This window comes from Pongo pygmaeus, chromosome 11, assembly GCF_028885625.2.
Source record: "Pongo pygmaeus isolate AG05252 chromosome 11, NHGRI_mPonPyg2-v2.0_pri, whole genome shotgun sequence".
In the NCBI taxonomy this organism is placed as follows: domain Eukaryota; kingdom Metazoa; phylum Chordata; class Mammalia; order Primates; family Hominidae; genus Pongo; species Pongo pygmaeus.
Window position 1 is genome coordinate 34,377,459 of NC_072384.2, and position 26,272 is coordinate 34,403,730.

The window sequence follows — 26,272 nt, forward strand, 5'->3', positions numbered from 1 at the left end:
ACTTGAGGCCAGGAGTTCGAGACCAGCCTGGGCAACATAGCGAGACCCTATCTCTACCAAAAAAAACCCCAAGGAACTGCTGGTGTCACCTCTTTTGGGTATACAATCTGAAGTGGAATTGTTGGGTCCTATAGTAACTCTTAATTTTTTGAGGAACCATCACGTTGTTTTCCACAGTGGCTGTAGCAGTTTACATTCTCACCAGCGATGCTCAAGGGCTCCAATTTCTACACTGTGATTTCCTGGTGTTTCTTTCTTTCTTTTTTTTTTTTTTTTCCAAAAAAAAAAAATGATCATTCTAATGAGTATGAAGTGGTTGTGGTTTTGATTTCCGTTTCCCCAATTATTAGTGATGTTGAGCATCTTTTCCTGTTCTTATTGCCTATTTGTCTATGTTCTTTGGAGAAGTGTTTATTGAAGTCCTTTGCCTATTTTTACAATTGGATTATTTCTTTTGTTGTCGAGTTGTAAGAGTTCTTTATATATTCTAAATATTAATCCCTTATGTGATTTATGACTTACAAATATTTTCTCCCATTCATGGGTTGCCTTTTCACTCTGTTGATAGTGTACTTGATGCACAAAAGTTTTTAATTTTGATGAAATTCATTTTATTTTTTCTTTTATTGCCTGTGCTTTCGGTGTCCTGTCCAAGAAATAATTGCGGATTCACATGTTATGAAGGATTTCCCGTGTTTACTTCTAAGAGATTTATAGTTGTTAGCTCTTATGTTTAGACCTTTGATCCATTTTGATTTTTATATGTAATGTAACAAGAGTTTATATTTTTAAGTAGTGAGGTTCTTTATGACTTCTAGATTTCATACTGTATGTAGAAAGGGTCTCTTGACCTTACTATGATAAATTTATAATTCTCTATTTTTTAGTACTTCTAAAGAAAGATTTTTTTCTTTTAACAGTTAGATATTCTACTTAGAATTAATTTTTGTGAGTGAAATGAGACTTTTTGTTTTTGTTTTGCTATTGGATAGCCAACTTTTCTAAACTGTACCATTGAATATGTTCCCTTTATTATGTACTGAGTTCCCATATGTATTTGGATCTATTTCTGAATTCTGAATAATGTTTATTCCTATATACATATCATTTTATTTTAATTACTATACATTTGTTATACATTCTGGTAGGACAAATATCCCCGCATTATTTCCTTCTGCAATCACTGGGCTATATTAGTTTCCTCTCCTCCCCTCCCCTCCCCTCCCCTTCCCTTCCCTTTCCTTCCCTCTGCTTTTCTTCCCTCTCCTTTCCTTTCCTTTCGACAGGGTGTTGCTGTGTTGCCCAGGTTGGAGTGCAACCTTGACCTCCTGGGATCAAGTGATCCTCTGCCTCAGCCTCTGGAGTAGCTGGGACCACAGGCATGTGCCAACATACCTCACTAATTTTCTTATTTTTTGTAGAAATGTGGTTTCTCTTTTTTTGAGATGGAGTCTCGCTCTGTCACCCAGGCTGGAGTGCAGTGGCATGGTCTTGGCTCACTGTAACCTCTGCCTCCCAGGTTCAAGCAATTCTCCTGCCTCAGCCTCCTGAGTAGCTGGGATTACAGGCACACGCTACCATGCCTGGCTAATTTTTTCTTTATTTTTAGTAGACACAGAGTTGCACCCTGTTGGCCAGGATGGTCTCGATCTCTTGACCTTGTGATCTGCCTGCCTCAGCCTCCCACAGTGCTGGGATTACAGGAGTGAGCCACTGCGCCCAGCCAGAAATGTGGTTTCACCATGTTGTCCAGGATGGTCTTGAACTCCTGGGCTCCAGTGATCCTCCCGTCTTGGCCTCCCAAAGTGCTGCAATTACAGGACTAAGCCACCACACCTGGCCCCTATACTACTTTCTGATTGTCTTTATTCCTTACTTCTCCATGCTTTCCCCTTCCTTACCTTCTCTTTCTCATTTGTTTTTCTCCTTCCAGTGTGTTCAGATGAATTCTCCTGAACTAATGCTGTCATTATATTATGAGACTTCACAGAAGCCTTCAATGGCTTTCCATTGCCTACAGGGTAGTCTGAACTAGGACTGATATTCATAGGCTTCCATGGTCAGGTCTCTAATTTCTCCACCTTTTTTCTCTGCTCCCCTATAGGGAACTTTAGTTGAGTTGGGTTGTTTCCTGAATTTGCTGTTCAATTTCCTGCCCCAAATCCTCGTCTGTTCTTTCTTATCAGTTTTACCTTACCTAAAGGCTAGCAGGGATCCAATTTTCTTCATGAATCTACTGATGGCCTACTTATCTGGCATTTAATCATGTCTTTAATTATGTCCTTAGTCATGTCCACTTACCCTACTGGTAAATGATATGGTAAATCATTTTACCACTTAATAGTTTGGTAACCTGGGACAGGTTTTTCAGTTTCTTAACTTTTCTCATCTATAAAATGAGGTTAATACTTAACTTCATGTAAGTTTAATTTTGTATGCACAGGGGTACACACACATGAATTATCTGGCTTAGTAGGTACTTAGTAGATGTGAGTGAGTTCCTATCTTGAAGAGCAGGAAATTAATTCGTACAGTCTGCTTTTACTTTAAAAAAAATACTTACAATGAACTTCAAGTATATGCAATTGGAGTAATTAAAATCCTTGGTGGGTATACATAAATGAGATACATATTTATGAGCAGATGAGAAGATCATACATACAGAGGAGAAGGTCAGATCAGGAAATAAAACACACAGGCTTAAAATGGAGCCAGGCTGGCTCAGAAAGGAGTATAGATTTTGACCGCTCAGGTAGGCCCAAGTGCCTATTAGATCTGAGTGCCCGAGATGATGCTAAATGGTACTTGTTTCCTTTAAAGAAGGCTTATTTGTGTTAACAAATGTACCTTATGCCTACGTGAATCAATACCTGGCTAATTCTTTTCCCTGAGGATTTCTTCTTATATTTGATCTGGTTTTTCACTTAACAGTTGGCTATGTTCCTTTGCTCAGGATCTCTTCTTATGACAGTTGTTAGGTAGTTGAATGTTCTCTGGATGAATTGTGGTTCTTGGTGACTGAAGAAGGACTATCTCAAGTTCCCCTTTGTTTCTGAATTTCCCCTGTGGAATGAAAGTCAAAAGTTGCGTACAAAAGAGCTTTTGGACTGAGCCTCGATATCATTCCTTTCTGTGCTTTTGTGCTTTTAGTGGGATGATCTTGATCCAGGCTGAAGGCCAGCCAGGCCACCTGTATAGAGTGGAATGTATCTAGATGACTAGGTTGTTTTTGTTCAATGATTAGAAACTATTGATTAATCTCAAATTGTCATGATCAAAATATCTATATCCATGTCTGCATAATACATATACTGAGCTGGAAATTTTGCCATGAAGCAAATGTTCGTTAGTGTTAAGACCATATTACGTATTATATCCATGTCACGGCACAGAAGAATTCCTTAAAATAGCAAGTCTCCATTAACCGGGCGTGGTGGTGGGCGCCTGTAGTCCCAGCAACTCAGGAGGCTGAGGCAGGAGAATGGCGTGAACCCGGGAGGTGGAGCTTGCAGTGAGCCGAGATCGCGCCACTGCACTCCAGCCTGGGCCACAGAGCAAGAGTCCGTCTAAAAAAAAAAAAAAAAAAATATATATATATATATTTGTATATAGCAAATCTCCATAACAATGTGAATGGTGAAAGTCAACCTTCTAGAATAAAAGTGTTCTTCCACACTTTTGCTGTCTTTTGGGATTATTGTTTGTGGTCACCATCAGACCAGATAGATATCTGTTGGAATTGAGAGCTAGGTTTTTATTTGCATGCAACTTTGTGAGCATAATTGCGTGTTTGTTTTAGGAAAGCTGCTTGAAAAATGTATAGTTCTAGGGTTACTTGTGACTAAAGAAACATTTGATTTATTTTATTCCAGAAATAGATGAAATGCTCAGTGAGTATTCTTTATTTTTAAAGATTTCTGCACATTCGGATTATAAACCGCCTGGGTTCTTTTAAGACAGAGTAGACAGATACAAAATATTGTGATTGAAAGAGAATCTTCTCAGTGTAAATTTTTAATTGGGCTGGGTGCAGTGGCTCACATCTGTAACCCCAGTATTTTGAGAGGCCGAGACGGGTGGATCACTTGAGATCAGGAGTTCAAGACCAGCCTGGCCAACATGGTAAAGCCCCCATCTATACTAAAAATACAAAAATTAGCCAGGTGTGGTGGCACACACTTGTAGTCCCAGCTTATCAGGAGGCTGAGGTGGGAGAACCGCTTGAACCCAGGAGGTGGAGGTTGCAGTGAGCCAAGATCATGACACTGCACTCCAGCCTGGGTGACAGAGTGAGACTCTGTCTCAATGAATGAATGAATGAATGAATGAATAAAGATTTTAATTGAAATAAAATTTATATACCATAAAATTTACCAATTTAAGGCATATAATTCAGTGGTCTTTAGTATATTGATAGAGTTGTCAACCATTACCATAATCAATTTTAGAATATTTTCACCACCACCTAAAGAAACTCCATACTTGTTAGAAGTCACTTCCCATTTTCCCCTAACCCTACACAGCAGCTAACCTGCTTTCTCCCTATATATATTTGCCTGTTCTGGACATATCATATAAATGGAATCATATAATATGCACACTTTTTTTTTTTTTTTTTTTTTTTTGAGACACAGTCTCACTCTGTCGCCCAGGCTGGAGTGCAATGGTGCGATCTCGGCTCAGTGCAACCTTCGCCTCTTGGTTTCAAATGATTCTCCTGCCTCAGCCTCCCAAGTTGCTGGGATTACAGGTGCCTGCCACCACGCCCAGGTAATTTTTGTATTTTTAGTAGAGACGGGGTTTCACCATGTTGGTCAGGCTGGTCTTGAACTTCTGACCTCAGCTGATCCACCTGCCTCAGCCTCCCAAAGTGCTGGAATTACAGGCATGAGCCACCATGCCCGGCCAATATGTACACTTTTGTAACTGGCTTCTTTCACTTAACATAATGTTTTCCAGGTTTGTCATATTGTAACATTTATCAGTGTAGTCATCCCTTGGTATCCTTGGGGGGTTGGTTCCAAGACACCATTCCCCTATCCCTGTTTTGGATACCAAAATTTCTGGGTGCTCAAGTCCCTTTTATAAAATGGCATATTAGCAAATGGCCTACACACATTATCCCATATATTTTAAATCCTCTCTAGATTACTTATGATACCTGGTACAATGTAAATGTTGTATAAATAGTAGTTATACTGTATTTAAAAAATACATATATATAGTATTTTAAATTGTTGTATTGATGGGTTTTTTTCTGAATATTTTCAACCCACAGTTGGTTGGATCTAAGGATGTGGAATCTGCAGATATGGAGGGCTGATTGCTTTTCATTGCTGAATAATGTTCCATCGTAGGGGTATACCACATTTATATCTTTGACTATTGATGGGAATTTGAGTTGTTTCCACCTTTTGGTTACTGTGAGTAATGCTATGAGCATTCATCACATTAAGTTTTTGTGTGGACATGTTTTTATTTCTTTTAGCTGTATATCTAGGACTAGAATTTCTAGATCCTATGTTTGTTTTTAACCTTTTGAGGACCTGTCAGACTGTTTTCCAGAGTGGCTCTTTCATTTTACATTTCTACCAGCCATGTATAAGACTCCTGAGAAACACTTGTTACTTTTGTTTTTATTTTTTAGAGGCAAGGTCTTGCTCTGTTGCCCAGGCTGAATTGCAGTGCTACAATCATAGTTCACTGTAACCTCAAACTCCTGGGTCTCAAGTGATCCTCCTGCCTCAGTCTTCCAAGTAGGTAGAACTATAGGCATGTACCAACATACTAAAAAAAATTTTTTTTTTTTTTTTTTCGGTTAGGGATGGAGTCTCATTGTTACTCAGGCTGGTCTTAAACTCTTGGCCTCAAGCAATCCTCCTGCCTAAGCCTCTCAAAGTACTGGGATTATAGGTGTCAGCCACTGTACCCAACATGGTTTTTTTTTTTTTTTTTTTTTTTTTTAAATTATAGCCATCCTAGTAGATATGAAGTAGTATCTCTTTGTGGTTTTGATTTGCATTTTTCTAATGGCTGATGATGTTGAACATCTTTTGATGTTTTTATTGGCTGTTAGTATACCTTTTTTAGAGAAATGTCTTTTCAGGTCCTTTGCCCATTTTAAATTTGGGTTGTTGGCCGGGTGCGGTGGCTCATGCCTGTAATCCCAGCACTTAGGGAGGCCAAGGCGGGTGGATCATCTGAGGTTAGGAGTTCAAGACCAGCCTGACCAACATGGTGAAACCCTGTCTCTACTAAAAATAAAAAAATGAGCCAGATGTTGTGGCACATGCCTGTAATCCCAGCTACTTGGGAGGCTGAGGCAGGACAATTGCTTGAACCCGGGAGGCAGAGGTTGCAATGAGCCGAGATCACTCCTTTGCACTCCAGCCTGGGCAACAAGAGCGAAACTCCATCTCAGAAAATAAAAACAATAATCAATTTGGGTTGTCTTCTCCTTATCCAGTTGTAAGAGTTCTTTATATATTCTGGATACAAGTCCTTATGGGGTGCATAATTTGCAAACATCTTCTCCCGTTCTCTATATTGTAGCATGTATCATTGTGAGTCATCCTTTTACTTTCTTGATGGTATCTATAGTTTTAGCTCTTATATTTAGATCTGCAATCCATTTTTAGTTAATTTTTAAGTCTGGAGTAAGAAAAGAATCCAATTTTATTCTTTTGCATGTGGATATCTAGTTGTTGCAGCAGTTCAAGACATAGGAATACCTTTTGGATGGGATTGTTTGCTATTTCAGCTTGTTAGATCACAATGTATATATTACTGAAATATATGGATATCCAGTATGTTACTGGTTAACATACTGGTTAGGAAATATTTTCTAGTACCTTTGGAAGTTATAGGGGTTATTATTAATACTGAACAAAGGTAACTCCCTAAATACATATTAAGCATGTAGGTACTATTAAGTACCAGGCTGCAAAGATGAATAGAGCAATAGTCTTTGCTTTTCACAATCTAGTGGAGAAATAGACATATAAATAAATAATTAGAATAAGGTATCGTTCTTTTATTTGAACAAGATGCTGAGAAATAATCACTAACTGCTTGAAAATAATCAAAGGCAGATTTTCTATAGGAATTAATATTTAGGTTGAGTTTTGAAGAATGAGTTAAAAGTATACTGAAAGAATGAAGTAGAGAAGAGCAGTAGGAATAACCTATGCACAGGTGTATAAAGAAAGCACACCTCTGGGGGAAAACAAGTTGTTAGGCATAATTGTAATACAAGGAAGATGGAAGGTAGCTGTGGGGGTAAAACTGGAAAGGAATAGGGTCAGATCTGTAAGCTTTGTATTTCCACCAATGTGAGAAACTTGGCTATCTTGAGGGTGCTCGTGTTGAAACTTTTGTATATTATAACTTCTAATTATGTTACATTTTTATATCCTTTTAATGTCAGGTTTTTTTTTATTTTTATATAATATGTGTAATACTACAATACATAATTGGAAATCAAAAATATATGGAGGTGTATAATCAGATTTTTACTGATAGAGGTCACTGTTATAGATTATGGAAAGCTGTTGAATATTTTAAGTGGAGGAGGGAACAATAGCAGATTTGTATTTTAGGAAGATAACCACGTGGAAGAAGGATGGAAGGCTATTAAAACAGTCCGGGAAACATATTGTGAAGGGCTTAATTAAGGCAGTGATCTTTATCTTACTGAAGTCTTTGGCCCTCCAAAGTTATGGCTTAGACTCTGTCTTAGTTACCTAATGTTTATTGAGTAGGTTGAAAGGTAAGTGGAAAGGATTGTTGGTGCCAAATTATGATGATTAGTACCATGCTGTTGTTACATAGTTGCCATTACTGTCTTTTCTTTAGGAAAAAGAGCATCTTCCTCTCACCAACCCTCACATTTTCCTCAGAAGTTATTTTTCCACTGCTTCTTTATCTCATTTTTAAGGGATATTTTATTGAATTTTTTATTTGTTGGGTTATGATTTATACACAGCAAAGTTTACAGAACTCATGTATGTAATTGTTTTAACAAATGTGTATACCCATGTTACCACCATTCACATCAAAATATAGAACATTTTTGTTATCCCAGAAAGATTGCTTGTTTCTCGGTCCCAGAGGTAACCACAATTTTGACTTCTTTCACTGTATATTTTAGTTTTTCCTGTTCTTGAGCTTTTTATAGATAGACTCATACAGTATGCACTCTTCGTATCTAACTTTTTTGCTGAACGTGATGATTTAAAAATTCACCCATATAGTATGTATCATTCTTTTTATTCTATAACTATACCACAGTACACTATCCTTTCTCCTATTGGTGGGCATTTAAATTGTCTCCATTTCTGGATTATTATTATCAAAGCTTCTCTAGAGAATTTTGTAGATAACTGCTTTCCTTTCTTTGGGCATATTCTTAGGAGTGGAGTTGCTAGGTCTTAGGGTAGTTACATGTTTACTTTTATTAAAAACTGGCAAATTCTTTTCTAAAGTGTTTTATCATTTTATGCTCTTAGCCTTGCATGAGATTTCAAGTTCCTCTGTGTTCTCTGTGACACTTGGCATTGTCAGATTTTTATATTTAGTCATTCTGTTGGGTGTGGAATGGAATCTCATTGTGGTTTTAATTTGCATTTCACTGATGACTATTGATAGTGAGTAGTCATCTAGTAATTAATCAGAATTACTGTTTATTGGTCATTCATAGTGCTTTCTGCTGTCTATTCAAGTCTTTTGCTCATTAAAAAATTTGGATTGTTCAATTTTTTTTATTATCCTCATATATCCTGGTTGCAAGTGCTTTTTCAGGTATGTATTTTGTTTTTCCTGTAGTCCATGGCTTCCCCTAAACTTTTTTTTTTTTTAGAGATAGGGTCTTGCTTTGTCACCCAGGCTGGAGTGCAGTGGTACAATCATAGCTCACTGCAGCCTTAAACTCTTGGTCTCAAATGATCCTCCTACCTTAGCCTCCCTAAGTAGCTAGGGCTACAGGTACACACCACCATGCTCAGCTAATTATTTTGTAGAGACAGGGTCTTGTTGCCCAAGCAAAGAGCTGAGATGACAGGTGTGAGCCACTGTGCCCAGCCACCTAGTCATTTTCTTAACTGTGTCTTTTGATAAGCACAAATTTTATTTAGATGAAGTTTATTTTCTCTATTTTTAATTTTATTGTTAGTGTTTTTTTGTGTCTGGTCAAAGGAATCTTTGCCTATCCCAAGGTATTTGCAAGATCCCAAGATATTCTCATGTTTTCTTCCATGTGAATATTTAATTATTCCAAGACTATTTGTTGAAAAGACTATTATTTCCCCCCTGAATTCCAGTGGCACCTCTGTTGTGAAGTCAGATATAAGTGCGAATGTTATTTCTGGACTCTATTTCATTGATCTGTTTGTCTGTCTTTATGCCTATACTATACTGTCTTAATTATTGTAGCAAAGTAAGTGTTAAAATCAGGTAGTATACTTATTCATCAGAATTATTTTAGCTGTTCTAGGTTCTTTGGATTTTCATATTAGTTTTAAAATCAACTTGTCAATTTCTACAAAATGCCTGTTGCTGATGTTTTGATTAGGATCATGTTGAATATATAGATTAACTTGGGGAGAACTGGTGTGTTCACAGTGTTTTATCTTCCAATCCATGTATGTGATGTATCTCTATTAGGTCTTTAATATCTCTCTGCAGTGTTTTGAAGTATTTTAGGTAGAGTTTTTGCTCATCTTTCATTAAGTTTATTCCTAGATAATTTCTTTTTTTAATGGTAGTAAGGGATATTTTTAAAAATTTCCCTTTCCAAGCATTTGTTGCTAGTATTTAAAAATACAGATGGTTATTATATATTGACCTTGAATTTCATAACTTTGTAAACTCATCAGTTTTAGTCATTTGTTTGTAGATTCTTTTGGATATTCTACATACGTGATCAGGTAATCTGTGAATAGGGACAGTTTTCTTTTAAATCTATACATTTATCTCTTTTTATTTTCTGGTTAGGATCCTCAAAGGTAATTTTTAATGAAGTACTAGGTCAGTTTTGATGAACTAGAATTGTCATTTCGGTTCGCATAGCAGATACATGCCATACTGGAACTTGGTATCAAATGACTATATCCTAATGGAATTGAATATGGGATGTTAGAGTGTTGTTTATCAGTTGAGTCTGTTTTGGAGACAGAATTTGGATGCCTTGTCTTTATTGAATACTATCAGATCTTCCTCTAGATAGTTGTTGGTAAGGTTGACAATAGTACCAAAATCCAGAATTAGGGTCAGACAGTATCTCTGTATCATTTAAAAAGATTTACTGCAAACTTGAAAAAGGGGTTTCTCTCTCCTTTTCTGGACTTTCTTTTACCTAGTTTTAGCCATAACTGCTTTATATTGGGCATTTCTTCTAGCAAAACAAGCTCTTATGTACATTATCATATTACTTACTGCCTCTTGAGACTTTGGTATAGGCAATTGATGCCTTGATTTAACACAGGTCAACCTCATGGTAAAGAAACCCACCCCACACAAAAAAATTATGATTTTTGGCCAGGTGTGGTGGCTCATGCCTGTAATCCCAGCACTTTGGGAGGCTGAGGTGGACAGATGACTTGAGGTCAGGAGTTCAAGACCAGCCTGGCCAACATAGTGAAACCCTGTCTCTACTAAAAATTCAAAAATTAGCCAGGCGTGGTGCATGCCTGTAATCCCAGCAACATGGGAGACTGATGCAGGAGAATCGCTTAAACTTGGGAGGCGGAAGTTGCCGTGAACCAAGATCGCACCACTGCACTCCAGCCTGGGTGACAGAGCGAGACTCCATCTCAAAAAAAAAAAAGAAAAGAAAAAAATTAAAATTCTTTGCCCACTTTTTGATGGGGTTGTTTTTTCTTGTAAATTTGTTTAAGTTCTTTGTAGATTCTGGATCCATTAGCCCTTTGTCAGATGGATAGATTACAAAAATTTTCTCCCATGCTGTAGGTTGCCTGTTCACTCTGATAATAGTTTCTTTTGCTGTGCAGAAGCTCTTTAGTTTAATTAGATCCCATTTGTCAATTTTGGCGTTTGTTGCCATTGCTTTTGGTGTCTTAATCATGAGGTCTTTGCTAATATGCCTAGGTTTTCTTCTAGGGTTTCTATGGTGTTAGGTCTTATGTTTAAGTCTTTAATCCATCTTGAATTAATTTTTGTATAAGGAAGGAGTCCAGTTTCAGTTTTCTGCATATGGCTAGCCAGTTTTCCCAACACGATTTATTAAATAGGGAATCCTTTCCCCATTGCTTGTTTTTGTCAGGTTTGTCAAAGATCAGATAGTTGTAGATGTGTCGTGTTATTTCTGATGCCTCTGTTCTGTTCCCTTGGTCTATATATGTTTTGGTACAAGTACCATGCTGTTTTGGTTACTGTAGCCTTGTAATATAGTTTGAAGTCAGGCAGCGTGATACCTCCAGCTTTGTTCTTTTTGCTTAAGATTGTCTTGGCTATATGGACGCTTTTTTGGTTCCATATGAAATTTAGTTTTTTCTAATTCTGCGAAGAAAGCCAATGGTAGCTTAATGGGGATAGCGTTGAATCTGTAAATTACTTTGGGCAGTGTGGCCATTTTCATAGTATTGATTCTTTCCATCCATGAGCATGGACTGTTTGTCCATTTGTTTGTATCGTCTCTTATTTCCTTGACTCAGCAATCCCATTACTGGGTATATACCCAAAGGATTATAAATCATTCTACTATAAAGACACAGGCACATGTATGTTTATTGCAGCACTGTTCACAACAGCAAAGACTTGGAACCAACCCAAATGTCCGTCAATGACAGACTGGATTAAGAAAATGTGGCACATATATACCATGGAATACTATGCAGCCATAAAAAAGGATGAGTTCATGTCCTTTGTAGGGACATGGATGAAGCTGGAAACCATCATTCTCAGCACTCTTAACACGGGAACAGAAAACCAAATGCTGCATGTTCTCACTCATAAGTGTGAGTTGAACAGTGAGAACACATGGGCACAGGGAGGGAAGCATCACACACTGGGACCTGTTGGGGGAGGGGAGGGCTAGGGGAGGGTTAGCATTAGGAGAAATACCTAATGTAGATGACGAGTTGATGGGTGCAGCAAACCACTATGGCACGTGTATAGCTATGTAATAAACCTGCATGTTCTGCATGTGTATCCCAGAACTTAAAGTACAATAAAAAGATTATCATTTTGAATGTGTATCATACATGACATTTCAAATACTAATGAAAAGATTGATATTTGATGTACTTACGTAATAATATACACTTAGGACACTTAAATAGGATTTAATTTAATTTAGAATTATAAATATCTTTCCAGGAATATATATGAAAATTCAGGTGTTTACACTAGGTATAGCCATGAAAACATTCTTAAAATAGTAACTCACAGATTAATTGCTTATATATTTTCAATCTAGTTTGGGGCTATCTGTGCTTGGCTAGTTGCTTGGTTGGTATTTCCTGCCTTATGTGGTGCTATGCTGTAATGACTGTTTACCTCTCCATTGGAAAAAATAGCTATGGGAGATTAGAAGCTCTGTGGGAAAAATCCTTTTTTATGCTTAGGGTTCTGTATAAGTAAGGAGCTCTTTGGAACTCTTAATTAATATATGTTTTTCATTCAAGAGGTTGCTATTCAAATGGAAAGACTTGAATGCCAAAGCTTGATAAAGAAGCAGGAATCTGTTAAATAAGTGCTACAGGTGTCATGCCACTTAAATTGATTGTGCAGACTGCTTCTTTATGAAGCAATTTCTGGTATCAAATAATGCTATATGCTGTATTATTAATATATAGTGATGTGTTCATGATTTTATATAGAGACATCTTGGAAAAAATTATTATTAATCTTTGTAAGTCACTTGATAGTTAATATTCTAGGAGAAATTTCTTTTTAAAGGAACACTGTGATCAATCATTTATAAAATAATCTTCTCTTGGTTGCATTCACTTTTATGTTTTTCTTTGATTGCATGGAGGATATTTATAGGGCAGAAAAAGGGGAAAATATCCCTGTCGTTAGTAAATATAATGATAGCTATTGATTAAGGTAAATATTTTGCCATTTTGTTGTTACATATAGGGTATATTTACTTCTGGCACATGGGAAGAGAAATCAGATGAAATTTCCTTTGCTGACTTCAAGTTCTCAGTCACTCATCATTATCTTGTACAAGAGTCCACTGATAAAGAAGGAAAGGAGTTATTAGAGGGTAAGTTATTTCTATATAATAATATTAACTTCTGATTTTTAGGAGTGGCTGTAATTTTGAATTATTAATTTAGTTTTCTTCCATAGTGTCAGTTTCTCTGGAACTGTTTTACATAAGCAAAGTTGTTTCACCACATCTGAGGTAGAGGATGAATTACGGTGTCATTCATTTTTTAATTAATTAAATCAGCTCATATTTATTGAGTACCTAACATGTACCAGGTATTCTTCCAAGCCCTACATTCCAGTAGGGAAGATAAGATAGATAAGTAAGTAACCATAATAGGTAGAAAGTGATAAGTGCATCCTGAAGTACAGATAAAATTCTGTTGAAATTCAGAGGAGAAAAGATCACTTTTAATTGGGAGATTAGAGAAGGAGAATTAAGCAAGTAAGTTTGGCTTTGAAGGATTACAAATAAAAGAAAATCTGTTGATTAGAGGGTAGTATTTTGGATTTACTCCAGATTTTGGAGTCAAAACAAGTGGTTTAAAATTTTATTTTTTCTACTTGCTAGTTAGTTGCCCCTTCTAAGCTTGAGTTATCTCAGTTGTGAAATGAAGTAATACTACCTGGAGGGCTAAGTGAAGATCTAATGAGAAATTGTACATAAGCAAGTATCTCAGTACCTGACCCATGCCAGGTACTCAATAAATGGTGTCTATAATTGTTAATAGGTCAAATCATCCAAAATCTTCTGTCCTTAGATAAACTAGTGCATAACAGTGAGTGAGCAAGATACTGAATAAACATGAACTTTGGAGCTGCCAGTCAAATATCCTTCTTCATTCACTAAGCAAATAAATAGGTAGAATGTGTTAAATTTTTTCTGATCATAACAGATTATCATTTGTAAACTCAGACCTGAAAAAATCTGTGCTTTTTCTTGTGTAGGAATAGAATTATGTTACCTTTTCTATTACGTATATTCTTCTTGGAAACAAAACAATTAGATAACATATGCATTCAGATTCATAAACCAGGGCAGATAACATTAAAACCATATATACATATATGGAAGGCAATTATACAGCAAAAGAAAATAATTAAGCCAGAATGTGAATATGAGAACTTTAAGAGGAAGAGGGAAGTGTGTGCAATTGGAGGGAGGTCTCATAATAGCCCAGCAATTTTCAGGTTCAACATTCTGCCAATTAATGAAGGAAACTATTAAAGATAGTGAAAATTTAAGTGCTATTAATTTAAGGGAAGATTATGCATCAAGGAAAAGCTGCTGTAGTAAAGAGGCTTAGAATCAGTGGTCTGAGATGAATAGATAAAGGAGACTGTGGTACAATGAAGGCGAATGATTTTTTGTTTTTGTTTTTGAGACGGAGTTTCACTCTTGTTGTCCAGGCTGGAGTGCAATGGCGTGATCTCGGCTCACTGCAACCTCTGCCTCCTGGGTTCAAGCAAATCTCCTGCCTCAGCTTCCAAAGTTGCTGGGATTACAGGCACCAATCACCACACCCAGTTAATTTTTTGTATTTTTAGTAGAGACAAAGTTTTGCTATGTTGACCAGGCTGGTCTTGAACTCCTGACCTCAGGTGATCCACCTGCCTCAGCCTTCCAAAGTGCTGGGATTACAGGTGTGAACCACTGTGGCCAGCCAAAGGTGAATGAATTTTAAGCTAGTTAAGGCATTGTTGCAAGTGTACATATAAAGTGCAGTTTTCTTTTAATTTGGTTGTGATTGAGCCTGTAACTTACGGTGGGAGTTACAAGCCAAACCATCAGCTCAGTTTTACAGATACGCATTTAAAACTATATTATCAGAGGTCAGGAGATTTGAGCACTAATCATTTATTTTATCAGAGTTGCCTGTTGCTTTTGGTCTGAAAAGCATCACATCATTAGCATTCTCTTTAGTCTTTTAGCAAAATAAAAAGTATAGATCTGCTAAGCAATGATAGCTATACAACAAAAATTATTCTTGTGAATGGATACTATTTTTTATGCATTGAATTTGTCATGTATTTATGAGTATAATGATCTTTTATGTTAGTACCTTATCGTGCATAGTAATTTAAGTGTGTAAACATGGTTTAGAAGTGGGAAGCCAGGTGGAAGTTTTACAAGAACATTTAAGATGGACAGGGGGCCTAAAAAGGCTTGCTATGGGAGGTTATACAGAGTTGACATATCTCTAAATAGAATGTTGAAGAAAAGTAGAGGCAAGGACAGGCTAAGAAGAATAAATAAAACAAAGCTTTCTGGTAAGGGTGAGGAATTGTGTGAGTTGTGACTCAGAAGCAAAAAAATATTTTAAACATGGGAGTGGCGTATGTCTTTTTTATAGGCTACTTTTATTTGAAGAAAAAAAAATGAGAGAGAAATCCCTCTCCCTGTACTCGAGCTATCTTTAGGTATGAATCTTAAAGCAATATCAAAACTGCGTGATCTAGCAAGACATGTGTTTCCTCAAAGCTTGTTATAAAACTCTGCCTGATCATGAACATACTAACTTTTTCATTATCAAATGTTTTTGTAGATGTTATTCCACAGTCTATGCAAGATTTGCTGTGTATGAATAATGACTTTCCTCCAAGAGCACATTGCCTGGTAAGATGGTAGGTATATATTTTACTCAGTATCTTTTAGTATGTGTGTTGCGGGGGACCTCAACACTGTCCCCAAGTTCACTGATTTGCTAAGAAGACTCAGAGGACTCAGCATTTAATTGCAGCTGATTTATTGCAGAGATACGATACAGGGCAAAATCTGCAAAGGGAAGAGGCACATGAGGCAAAGTCCAGAAGAAGTACAAGCTTTTAAGAATCCTTTCCTAATGGAGTCAGGCAAGATGTACTCAGTTCCCTCAGCAACAAATTGTGACAAAGTATGTGAAACATTGTCTATCAGGGACAGTGTTAGAGGCTCAGCGCCCCAGGTTTTTAATTAGGGGGCTGGTCATATAAGCACCCTTTAACTTGTATATACCAAAATTTCAGGTTCCCAGAAGGAAAGCAGGTGTTCAGCATAAATGACATTGTTTGCATGAACAATTTAGGCTTAGTGAGCAGCTTTATCAGTTTTGGGAATGGTGAGAACCCTCCCCAAATCCCATTTCCCGGCTGTCGGCTAAGAGCTAACCTTGCAAGCAGGCTTTTCTTTTCTTTTTTATTTTTTTGGTTTGTTTTTTCTTTTAGTTTTTTTGTTTTTAATTATTGTGGATATATAATAATTTTACATATGTAATAGTTGTACATATTTATCTTTTTTTCAAAAGAAATGATAAATGCTTGAGGTGATGGATTCCCCAATTAAATGTTCCAATTCCATTCTTTTATTTATCTTGACATATACCACAAATTATTGTTAACTATAGGCACCCTATTTTGCTACTGAATGCTAGATCTTACTTTTTCTATCCAACTGTATTTTTGTCCCATTAACCATCCCCTCTTTATGCCCTGCTCCCCATTACCCTTCTAAGCCTCTGGTAATTCTACTTAGAGATATGTCAACTCTGTATCACCTCCCATAGCTAGCCTTTTTAAGCCTCCTGGCCATCTTAAATCTTCTTGTAAAACTTCTACCCAGCTTCCCACTTCTAACCCATGTTTACACACTTAAATGACTATCCATAAGACACTAACATCATTCTATTCTCTTATCTCCGTGAGTTCAGTTTTTTTTTTTTTTTTTTTTTTTTAGCTCCCACATATTAGTGAAAACGTGTAATACTTGTCTTTCTGTGCCTGGCTTATTTCACCTAGATGTCTTTCAGTTCCTTCTATGCTGTTGTAAATGACAAGATTTCATTCTTTTTTATGGCTGAATAATATTCCATTGTGTATATGTACCACATTTTCTTCATTCATCTATTGATGGGTACTTAGGTTGATTCCATATCTTGGTTATTGTGAATAATGCTGTAGTAAACATGGGAGTGGAGATATCCCTTCAGTATACTGATTTCCTTTCTGCAAGCAGGCTTTTTTTTTTGTGAAACGGAGTCTCACTCTGTCGGCCAGGCTGGAGTGCAGTGGCGCGATCTCGGCTCACTGCAACCTCTGCCTCCCGGGTTCATGTCATTCTCCTCCCTCAGCCTCCCAAGTAGCTGGGACTACACGTGTCCACCACCACACCCAGCTAATTTTTTGTATTTTTAGTAGAGACAGGGTTTCACCGTGTTAGCCAGGATGGTCTCGATCTCCTGACCTCGTGATCCGCCCGCCTCGGCCTCCCAAAGTACTGGGATTACAGGTGTGAGCCACCGCGCCCGGCTGCAGGCAGGCTTTTTTAAGGATAGCAGTCACAGGCCTGCTGGTTCATCTTTTCTGCACAATGTATTTCATAATCCAGGGTAGTGCTTAACTATAGTCTCATGACAAGCATGGAACGTTTAAATATCATAGAAATTTTAATACATATTATTGAATATTGAAATAAACTCAGTATGTTGGATGTTGATCTGTTATGTGATAAAATCAAAACTCACTGTGTCTAAACTATAAATGTGATACATTAATATAAGGTACAATCTTACCCCTCTTATCTGTGGTTCTGCTTTCTGTGGTTTCAGTTACCTGTGGTCAAGTGTAGTCTGAAAATATTAAATGAAAAATTTCAGGCAAAAACAACAAGTTTTAAATTGCATGCTGTTCTGAGTAGTATGGTGAAGTCTTGGGCCATTCTGTCCTGGAAGTGAATCATGCCTTTGTCCAGTGTATCTACAATGTATACACTACCTGTCCCTTAGGCACTTAGTAGTCATCTTGGTTATCAGATTGACAAATCACAAGAAGAAGGGTGAGTATAGTACAATAAGATATCTTGAGAGAGAGAGAGAGAGACCACATTTATATAACTTTTATTACAAAATATTGTCGTAACTGTTCTATTGGTACTATATATAGGAAAAAACAGTACATACAGGCTTTGATACCATCTGCAGTTTCAAGCATCCACTAGGGGTCTTGGAACTTACCTTCCACAGATAAGGAGGGACTATTTACATCACATTTAAAAGGTCTCTTCTGTCTTTTTCAATTATTCCAAGTGTCTGTGAACTTCATTTGTTTTGGATGGAGTGGGCTTAGAACAAACTACCACCAAAATGGCCCTAGTAAAGAGTATATGTTTAAGAAAGGAGATCTAGTTAAAGGAAGTTTATATACTGGTTTGAAATTATTCTATTGTTATCAGTTGGTCTTTTGATTTTTTTTAATTAAAGAATTCTAAGGTAGGGGAAAATGATATTAATCTGTGTTTATCTTTTTCTTCATTTCATATAGCAAATAGGCTGTGTAGCACTTTAAAAAAAGAAAGTTATTTGCAAATGCAGGTAAACGGGATAGTGTTTCATAAATATTCCTCTTTTAGTATGACCTTTTAAAAATTGTTCACTTAAACAGCTTAACTAAAAAAGAAATGTAATAATTATATCTATTAAATTTAATTTAATCCTTCCACATTCTGTTCTGGCCTTTTAAAATATGAATATATACATTTAATATGACTAAATTTATCAGAAGGCAGCATAGTATCAGAGCATGAGCTTTGTATGCATTCATTCATTCAACATTAATTGAACACTTACTTACTGTTTGGCTACATACTGAATTAGGTTTAATTCCTAACTCAGGTACTTAGTGTCTCTGCAACTTTGGGCAAGTTACTTAATTTCTTGTAGTTTGTTTCTACACTGGTAAACTAAGAATAATAAATAATATGCACTTTCAGGGTAGTTATGAGGATCAAATAAGATAATGGCGCCTAGTATGTTTATCAAAATCTAAATGCTATTAACATGATTTCAGCCTTTTGATATGTATTTCCTCACTGTTACATAGTCCGTGGTCAAAATATTAAATGAAGTAATGAAACCTTTCTATATATTAATATAAATAACTTGTTAGTAGGGTGGTTTTTGTAACCTTTCCATTTACTTTAAAAATATTTTTAAAATCAACGTAGTAAAATTGGACTTTTTGTGGAGGTGAGCAGTTCTCTGAACTTTAACACTTTATATAGTTTTTTACTGGTATCAAAATCAGGAGATAGAACAGTTCTATAACACCCCCTCACCTCTGCCACCAAAAAAAAAGCCCTGTTGTCCCTTTTGTCTCTCAGTAAGCATAGGCACATCCTTCCCACTTTTTTTTTATTTATTTTATTTTTTTTAAAGAGACAGGTCTTACTCTGTCACCCAGGCTGGAATACATTGGTGCAATCATGGGTACTGTAGCCTTGAACTCCTGGGCTCAAGTGATCCTTCTGCCTCAGCCTCTTGAGTATCTAGAACTACAGGTGCACACCATCATGCCTGGCTAAGTTGGGTTTTTTATTTTTTGTTGAGACAGTGTCTTGCTATGTTGCCTGGGCTGGTCTTAAACTCCTGGCCTCAACTGATCCTCCCACCTCAGCCATCCAAAGTACTGGAATTATAGATGTGAGCCACTGTACCTGACCACACTCCCCACATCCTTATAATCCCTGGAATCCCTGATCTTTCTTGGTCACTATAGTTTTGTCCTTTTGAGAGTGTCATATAAATAGAATTCTACTGTATGTAAATAGAATTCTACTGTATGTGACCATTGGTGACTGGCTTTTAAAACAGCATGGTACCTTTGAAATCCTTTGAGGTGATTCTGCTTATCAATAGTTTGTTCCTTTTTATTGCTGAGTAGTATTTTATTGTAAGGATATACCAAGCTGTTTATTCATTCATTTGTTGAGGGGTTATTAGGATTGTTTTTAGGTTTTGGCAATTTTAAATAGAGCTATACTATAAATATTTGTATACAGATTTTTGTGTGAAAACAATTTTCAGTTCACTTGGGTAGATACCTAGAGTAGATACCTAGAGTAGTATTGCTAAGTCATGTGGTAAGTGTATGTTTGTAGGAAACTGCAAAACATTTCTAGAGTAGTTGTACCATTTTGCATTCCCACCAACAATGTATGAAAATTCCAGTTTCTACATCCTTACCAGCATTTGGTATTGTCAGTATTTGTTTTTAGCCATTCCTAGTAGGTGCATAGTGGTATCTCATCCTAATTTTAATTTTGAACATCTTTCGTGTGTTTATTTGTCCATTTATAGCTTCTCTATATTAACAGTGTCCAAGTCTTTTGCGCATGTTTTAATTGGGCTGTTTGTTTTCTTTTTTGGGTGTTGGGGGTTGTTTGTTTTCTTACTGTTAAGTTTTGAGAGTTCGTTGTATACTTTGGATATAAATCTTTTCTATAATGTGTGATTTCCAAAAATTTTCTAGAAAAGACATCACTAAGAGAAATGAAAAGCTTATCTGTAACAGATAAGACTGTAACTTATCTTTTGATTTCTCTTACGATGTCTTTTCTAGAACAAAAGTTTTAAAATTGAATGAAGTTCAGTTTTATCAATTTTTAATTTTATGGATTGTGCTTTTGGTGCCATGTCTGAGGACTTTTTGCTCTAGGTCACAAATCTTTCTCCTATTAAAAAAATTATTTTATTTTGGAATTATTCAAAATCTGAGGATGAAAGCAGCTGTTTATGGATGCTGGGGATGGTGGTAGCAGATCCATTACCCGGCTGGCAAAAGGGGTGGCAGTGGCCTGTAATATTCTTTCCAAAAACCCCTAATCCCAATATATCCATTTTGATATTTAGATGTTACCTGATTTCTTTCAGCAGTGTCTTACAGTTTTCAGCATGAAGATCCTGTAAATGTTATATATTATGTTTCTACTTGTTGCTTTCTTATAAAGGAGCTATTGTAATGATATTATTTTAAAATTTTTTCATTTCCAATTGTTCGTTTCTAGTACGTAGGAATATGGCTGATTTTGAGGGGTTGACCTTGTATCCTGTAACCTTGCTAAACACAATGACTAGTTCTAGGAGTTGTCGTTTCTTTGGGATTTTCTATGTATACAATCACTGTCTCTGAATATGGATAGCATTATTTCTTTTCTAATCTCTGTTCTTTTTTAAAAATATGTGTTACAGGATACCATGAAGCAGTCTGTTCATTTTTTTTTTCTTTTTAAAACTGGCTAGGGCTTCCAGTAAAATATTGAATAGGAGTTGCTTATCTCAGGGGGACAGTATTTAGTCTTTTACTGTTAAGTGTGATGTTAGCTGTAGGTTTTTTCGTAGATGCTCTTCATCAGATTGAGAAAATTCCCTTTTGTTCCTGCTCTGCTGAGAGTTTTTATTATGAATGGATGTTGAATTTTGTCAAATCCTTTTTCTGTTTAAATAGATATGATTGTTGTTTTCTGTTTAAATTGATATGATTTATTTTCTTTAGATTTTTAATATGTTGATTGCATTGATTGATTTTTGGATATATAACCAGCTTTGCATTCTCAAGATAAACTCCATTTCTTTGTGGTACAATTTGTATTTCTCTGTGTGTGTATGTGTGTGTGTGTGTGTGTGTGTGTGTGTTTGTATGTGTATCTGTATTGCTGTATTTGATATGCTAATAGTTTGTTGAGGACTTCAGTGTCTATGTTCATGAGGGATGTTGGTCTGTAGTTTTCTTTTCTCATGCTTTGGTTTTGGTATGAGAGTAATGTTGGCCTTATAATGTGAGTCAGAAAATATTTTGTTCTCGTTTATTTTCTTTAAGAGAGTGTGTAAAATTGTTTTTTTTTTTTTTAACTGTTTGATAGAATTTGCCTTTGAAACTTTCTGAGCCTGGCATTCTCATTTTATTGAGGTGGCAGTTCCTTCTAGGGTCCAGGATTTAAGCAGAAGTCTCAGTTCCAGTACCTTGTCTCGTGTATACCCATATCCCTGAGAGGTCATTCAAAACATTACAACCTCCGTAGTGATTTGGATTGATGGAGTAAATCTAAATCTAAAGGATACAGAAGGAAGCTTGTGTGTTTAGGTTATATAGCAGAGAGATTGGTAATCTCATCAGAAAGATAGGCAGCTTCCAAGTCCCAGGGCTTTGTAAGCAGAGGCAGAGTTGTGGATGATAATATCTGAGTGATATTGTGCTTCTGAAAGCCTAGTTTCTGGGCCTAGACTTATTTATATTTATTATTATGAGACTGGGGCATTCTTGGACATAGCCTAATCTGGATGCATGCCAGAGACCACTTTCCCTGGGCTGGGTGTACCTCATCATCTCAGAGTTATATAATTCACATTATGACTGCTAGGCTAAAATACGTGGTATTGTCAGATGTAAATAGACTTTTCTTCCATCATTCTTGTTCTCTTCAGTCTAGCACAGCATAGTCAGTTTTGCAAACAGTTTTATAAGTCAAACTAACAGACTTTTAGCAGTAAAAGGCTTACCCTGTAAAATCCCAGCTCCCAGTGTCCATCTGTTAGGGCCTATAGCCAAAGCTGATCATCCCCTGGTATTTTTCAGTCACCTTCTATGCTCACTTTTGCCTTTCAGTATACTTTTTGTTTCTGTTACCCAGGAATCTCCTTTTTATTATTTCAAATTCAGCTGTGTATTTTGACAGCATTGTCATATTTGATCAGGTATTTCTGTGTATTATGGGACAAGGAGGGCCTGTGTCATGTTAGTTTGCCATATGGTTGGAAGTCACTTTCAGTTTTGTCTTACTTGACCTTTCTTAAAGTTTAGGAAGCCAACAACAAAGCTTTTGAGAACTGTTTAAAAGTTAAGCATATTAAATGTATGTGTATTTTGTTTTATTTAACAAACATAATTTTTAAACATTTACTGTGATCCAGATACAGAAATATCAAGGATAAAACATGGTTACTGCCTTAGTAATCTTTGGGATTAATAGAAAGACAGATAAGGGAGTAGACAACAACATTTTGTGATAAATGCTCTCATAGAAGGCAGAACACAAGGTTTGATGGAAACTCATAGGAGGTACCTGTAATTCAGACAGATTAAGTCAGGAAAATGTTTCCAGACAAGGTGATACCTCACATGAATCCTGAAAGACAAGTGAGAATAAACCAGGTGAATAAGCTTAATTAATAAGTTAGGTAAAAAGATACTTGAGGCAGAATTAGTAGAGGTGATGATGTTTAAATGAACTTTTGAAACTTGTAGGTAGTTTGGTAAGGTTGGGTATAGCAGTAGAGGGTTGGGAATGGGAAAAGATGAGAAGGACTTTGGTATGTGGGTATTTTAAGACTGATGTGAACCGGACATCTTAAGAGGATTTCATAATATTCTCCTTCTGTTTTATTCATATAATTTTTATTGTAATTGTTAATAAATACATTTCTCAAAAATTTCAAGGATACAAATTACTTGTAATGCTTCAGAGATACTGAAGAATAACATACACAGAAGTTTTCATCTAAACATTTATTTAAATTTGAATTTTAAAAAGTTAAACCAGAATTAAAGCAATGACAGTGAAAATTTGAAAACGATTTTGCAATATATGCATCTGTACTTATTTATACCATAAATATACAATTAGTATAGGTTGACCCTATCAGAGTGATTTAAAATTAATATATGATTAACTTATATTTTCAAATCAAATTCTAGAAAATAGATTTTTGGCATTTATGTCCAATGCTCAATTTTGGTAGTTCAAGTTTGTCTATTAATCTTTATCTATTTTGAGATCTTCTAGTTTCAGTTTTCATATCAAGCACCTCTGAGATTAGCTCCAAGCCTGTTTAACTTTGTTAAGGGACTTTTATAAAAGTGGACTTTAAAAGATATGTGGGCATGATCAATTTTATGTTCTTGGCAATGTAATTGATCTTAATGATGTGTTTTGCTGGATGTATTTCAGCCTTCTAATATACCTATCCTTTAAATACTCTTCTTTTTTTCTTTAAATATCTTCTAGTGGGTGTTTCCTGAAACCATCATTACAGATTTATTCTCTTGGTTGTTATGCTTCATGATAATATAAATAGCCCTGGAAATGACACAGACTTTAACCGTAGCAAACATTTATGTCCAAATGGAAATTCATGAGCAGAGATTTTAATAGGAAGGTGTGGTAGGCAAGATAATGAACCCTGCTAGCCCCCAGAGATGGTCCACAACCTAAATCTTAGAACCTGTGAATATGAGTTATGTGGCAAGAGGAATTAAGGGAGCAGATGGAATTAACATTGCTTAACAATAGACTTTAAGGTAGGGAGATTTATCCTGGATTATCTGGGTGGACCCAATATAATCACAGGAGTTCTTAAAAGTAGAAGAGGGAGACAGAGGAGAGTTAGTGTCATAGCGGTATGAGAAGAACTTGGTCCCAGTAATGTAGGTTTTTAAGATGGAAGAAGAGGGCCATGAGCCAAGTAATGAGGGTAAGCCTGTAGAAACTGGAATGGGTTCTGCGCTAGAGCCTCCTGAAGGGACACAGCCTTGCTGCCACCTTGAATTTAGCCTTGTGAGACCTGTTTCAGACTTCTGACCTGCAGAACTATAAGATGATCAATCTGTGTTTTTTTTAAGTCACCAAACTTGTAGTAATTTATTACAGCAGCAATATGAACTAATACAGAAAGTAACAGCGTGAAAGCTGTAGATGCCTGGAGAGGCTCTATTGAGAGTGGAACAATAACACTGAAAGCATAGCTAGGTTTAAGGGAGGACACATTTTGTCCCCATGGCTCTGCCTTTGTTGAGCGTTGTTTTTGGGCCTTTAGCTTTAGTCATGCTTTATTGGTCACCACAAAGGAACAGTCCACAAATAATCTTGTGAAAACTGTGTAGTTGAATAATTATTATGGCTTTTAAGAAATATTCATTTTTGGTTGGGCGCGGTAGCTCATGCGTGTAATCCCAGCACTATGGGATGCCAAGGCGGGCAGATCACGAGGCCAGGAGTTCGAGACCAGCCTGGCCAACATAGTGAAACCTCGTCTCTACTAAAAATAACAAAAATTAGCTGGGCGTGGTGGCACATGCCTGTAGTCCCAGCTACTTAGGAGGTTGAGGCAGGAGAATTGCCTGAACCTGGGAGGCAGAGGTTGCAGCAAATCAAGATCGCACACCAGCCCGGGCGACAGTGCGAGACTCCGTCTCCAAAAAAAAAAAAAGAAAAGAAATATTCATTTTTGTGAATTTTTTTTGAGACGGAGTCTCACTGTATTGCCAGGCTGGAGTGCAGTGGCGAAATCTTGGCTCACTGCAACCTCCGCCTCCCCGGTTCAAGCAGTTCTCCTGCCTCAGCCTCCCGAGTAGATGGGACTACAGGCATACGCCACCAAGCCTGGCTAATTTTTAGTATTTTAGTAGAGATGGGGTTTCGATGTGTTGCCCAGGCTGGTCTCTAACTCCTGAGCTCAGGCACTCTGCCCACCATGGCCTCCCAAAGTGCTAGGATTACAGGCACGAGCCACCGCGCCCAGCCTCATTGTTGTGACTTTAATGTATTTTTTTGCTGGTAATACATACATGTAAAAGAACCTGACAGTTTTGAGAAACCAGCATTTTCGAATAGCCCTAAGGACCTGTAAAATGTTTTCATTCTTCCAAAAGTGAATGTTAAGAGGACTTCTTGTAATGGCAGCGTGAAGTGGTTAGTGATTCCTCTTTGCTAAAGGGGAATTTTTTTTAAAAGGCATTAAACTGGACTGAACTGTCAAAAAACAACCATTTCTGGCCCCTCTTCCTGTAGCTGTTTCTGTCACCTCCCCTCTTCTCTCTAATCTATGTTGGTGATAACTGAGCTTTCTAGTCTAGGCTGGCCATGAAAATACCACCTCTGTTGCCAGATGAGCAGGTTTAATTCTTTGTTGGGGGGGAGGGAAGGTACAAAAACTTTTGCCTTTGCCAACCAAAAGGAACAGATTTGGTTGGGAACAAATGGGTAAAACCTGTACCTTTGTTAGACCAAGATTGCAGTCCCAATTCGAGGCAAGTGATGGATTAGTCAGAAATTTAACAAGGAGATCTTCTATTAGAGCCATAGAAAGACAGATACCCTCTCTACACATCCCTAGATGACAGGAAAACTACATATATGCAGGAGAGACCCAGCAGAGCTCAAACTGGAGTGCTGGTTGCAATTTTGAATGCATTCCCCAACCCACACACAGATGATTTAGCAGAAAGTGAAAGGAAAACCTTATAGGCTCAGGTGTTTGGGCATGATCTGTGCTCAAATTATTGGTTTACCTGC

At 36.8% G+C, this 26,272-nt stretch overlaps 1 protein-coding gene across 8 annotated transcripts in view; it reads left to right on the forward strand.

The window, feature by feature from the left end:
- The window catches only part of RAB3GAP1 (RAB3 GTPase activating protein catalytic subunit 1), a 171,336-nt gene that overhangs the window by 25,075 nt on the left and 119,989 nt on the right, over nucleotides 1–26,272 (forward strand). For all 8 annotated transcript variants that reach the window (XR_010122793.1, XR_010122792.1, XR_008501040.2 and 5 more), the window contains exons 4-5: nucleotides 13,099–13,228; nucleotides 15,720–15,798. Coding sequence is in view for 5 of the 8 variants with exons in the window: in XM_054477876.2 (XP_054333851.1) it covers nucleotides 13,099–13,228; nucleotides 15,720–15,798 (209 nt within the window). In the remaining 3 variants the exon portion in view is untranslated. The remainder of the gene's footprint in view (nucleotides 1–13,098; nucleotides 13,229–15,719; nucleotides 15,799–26,272) is intronic.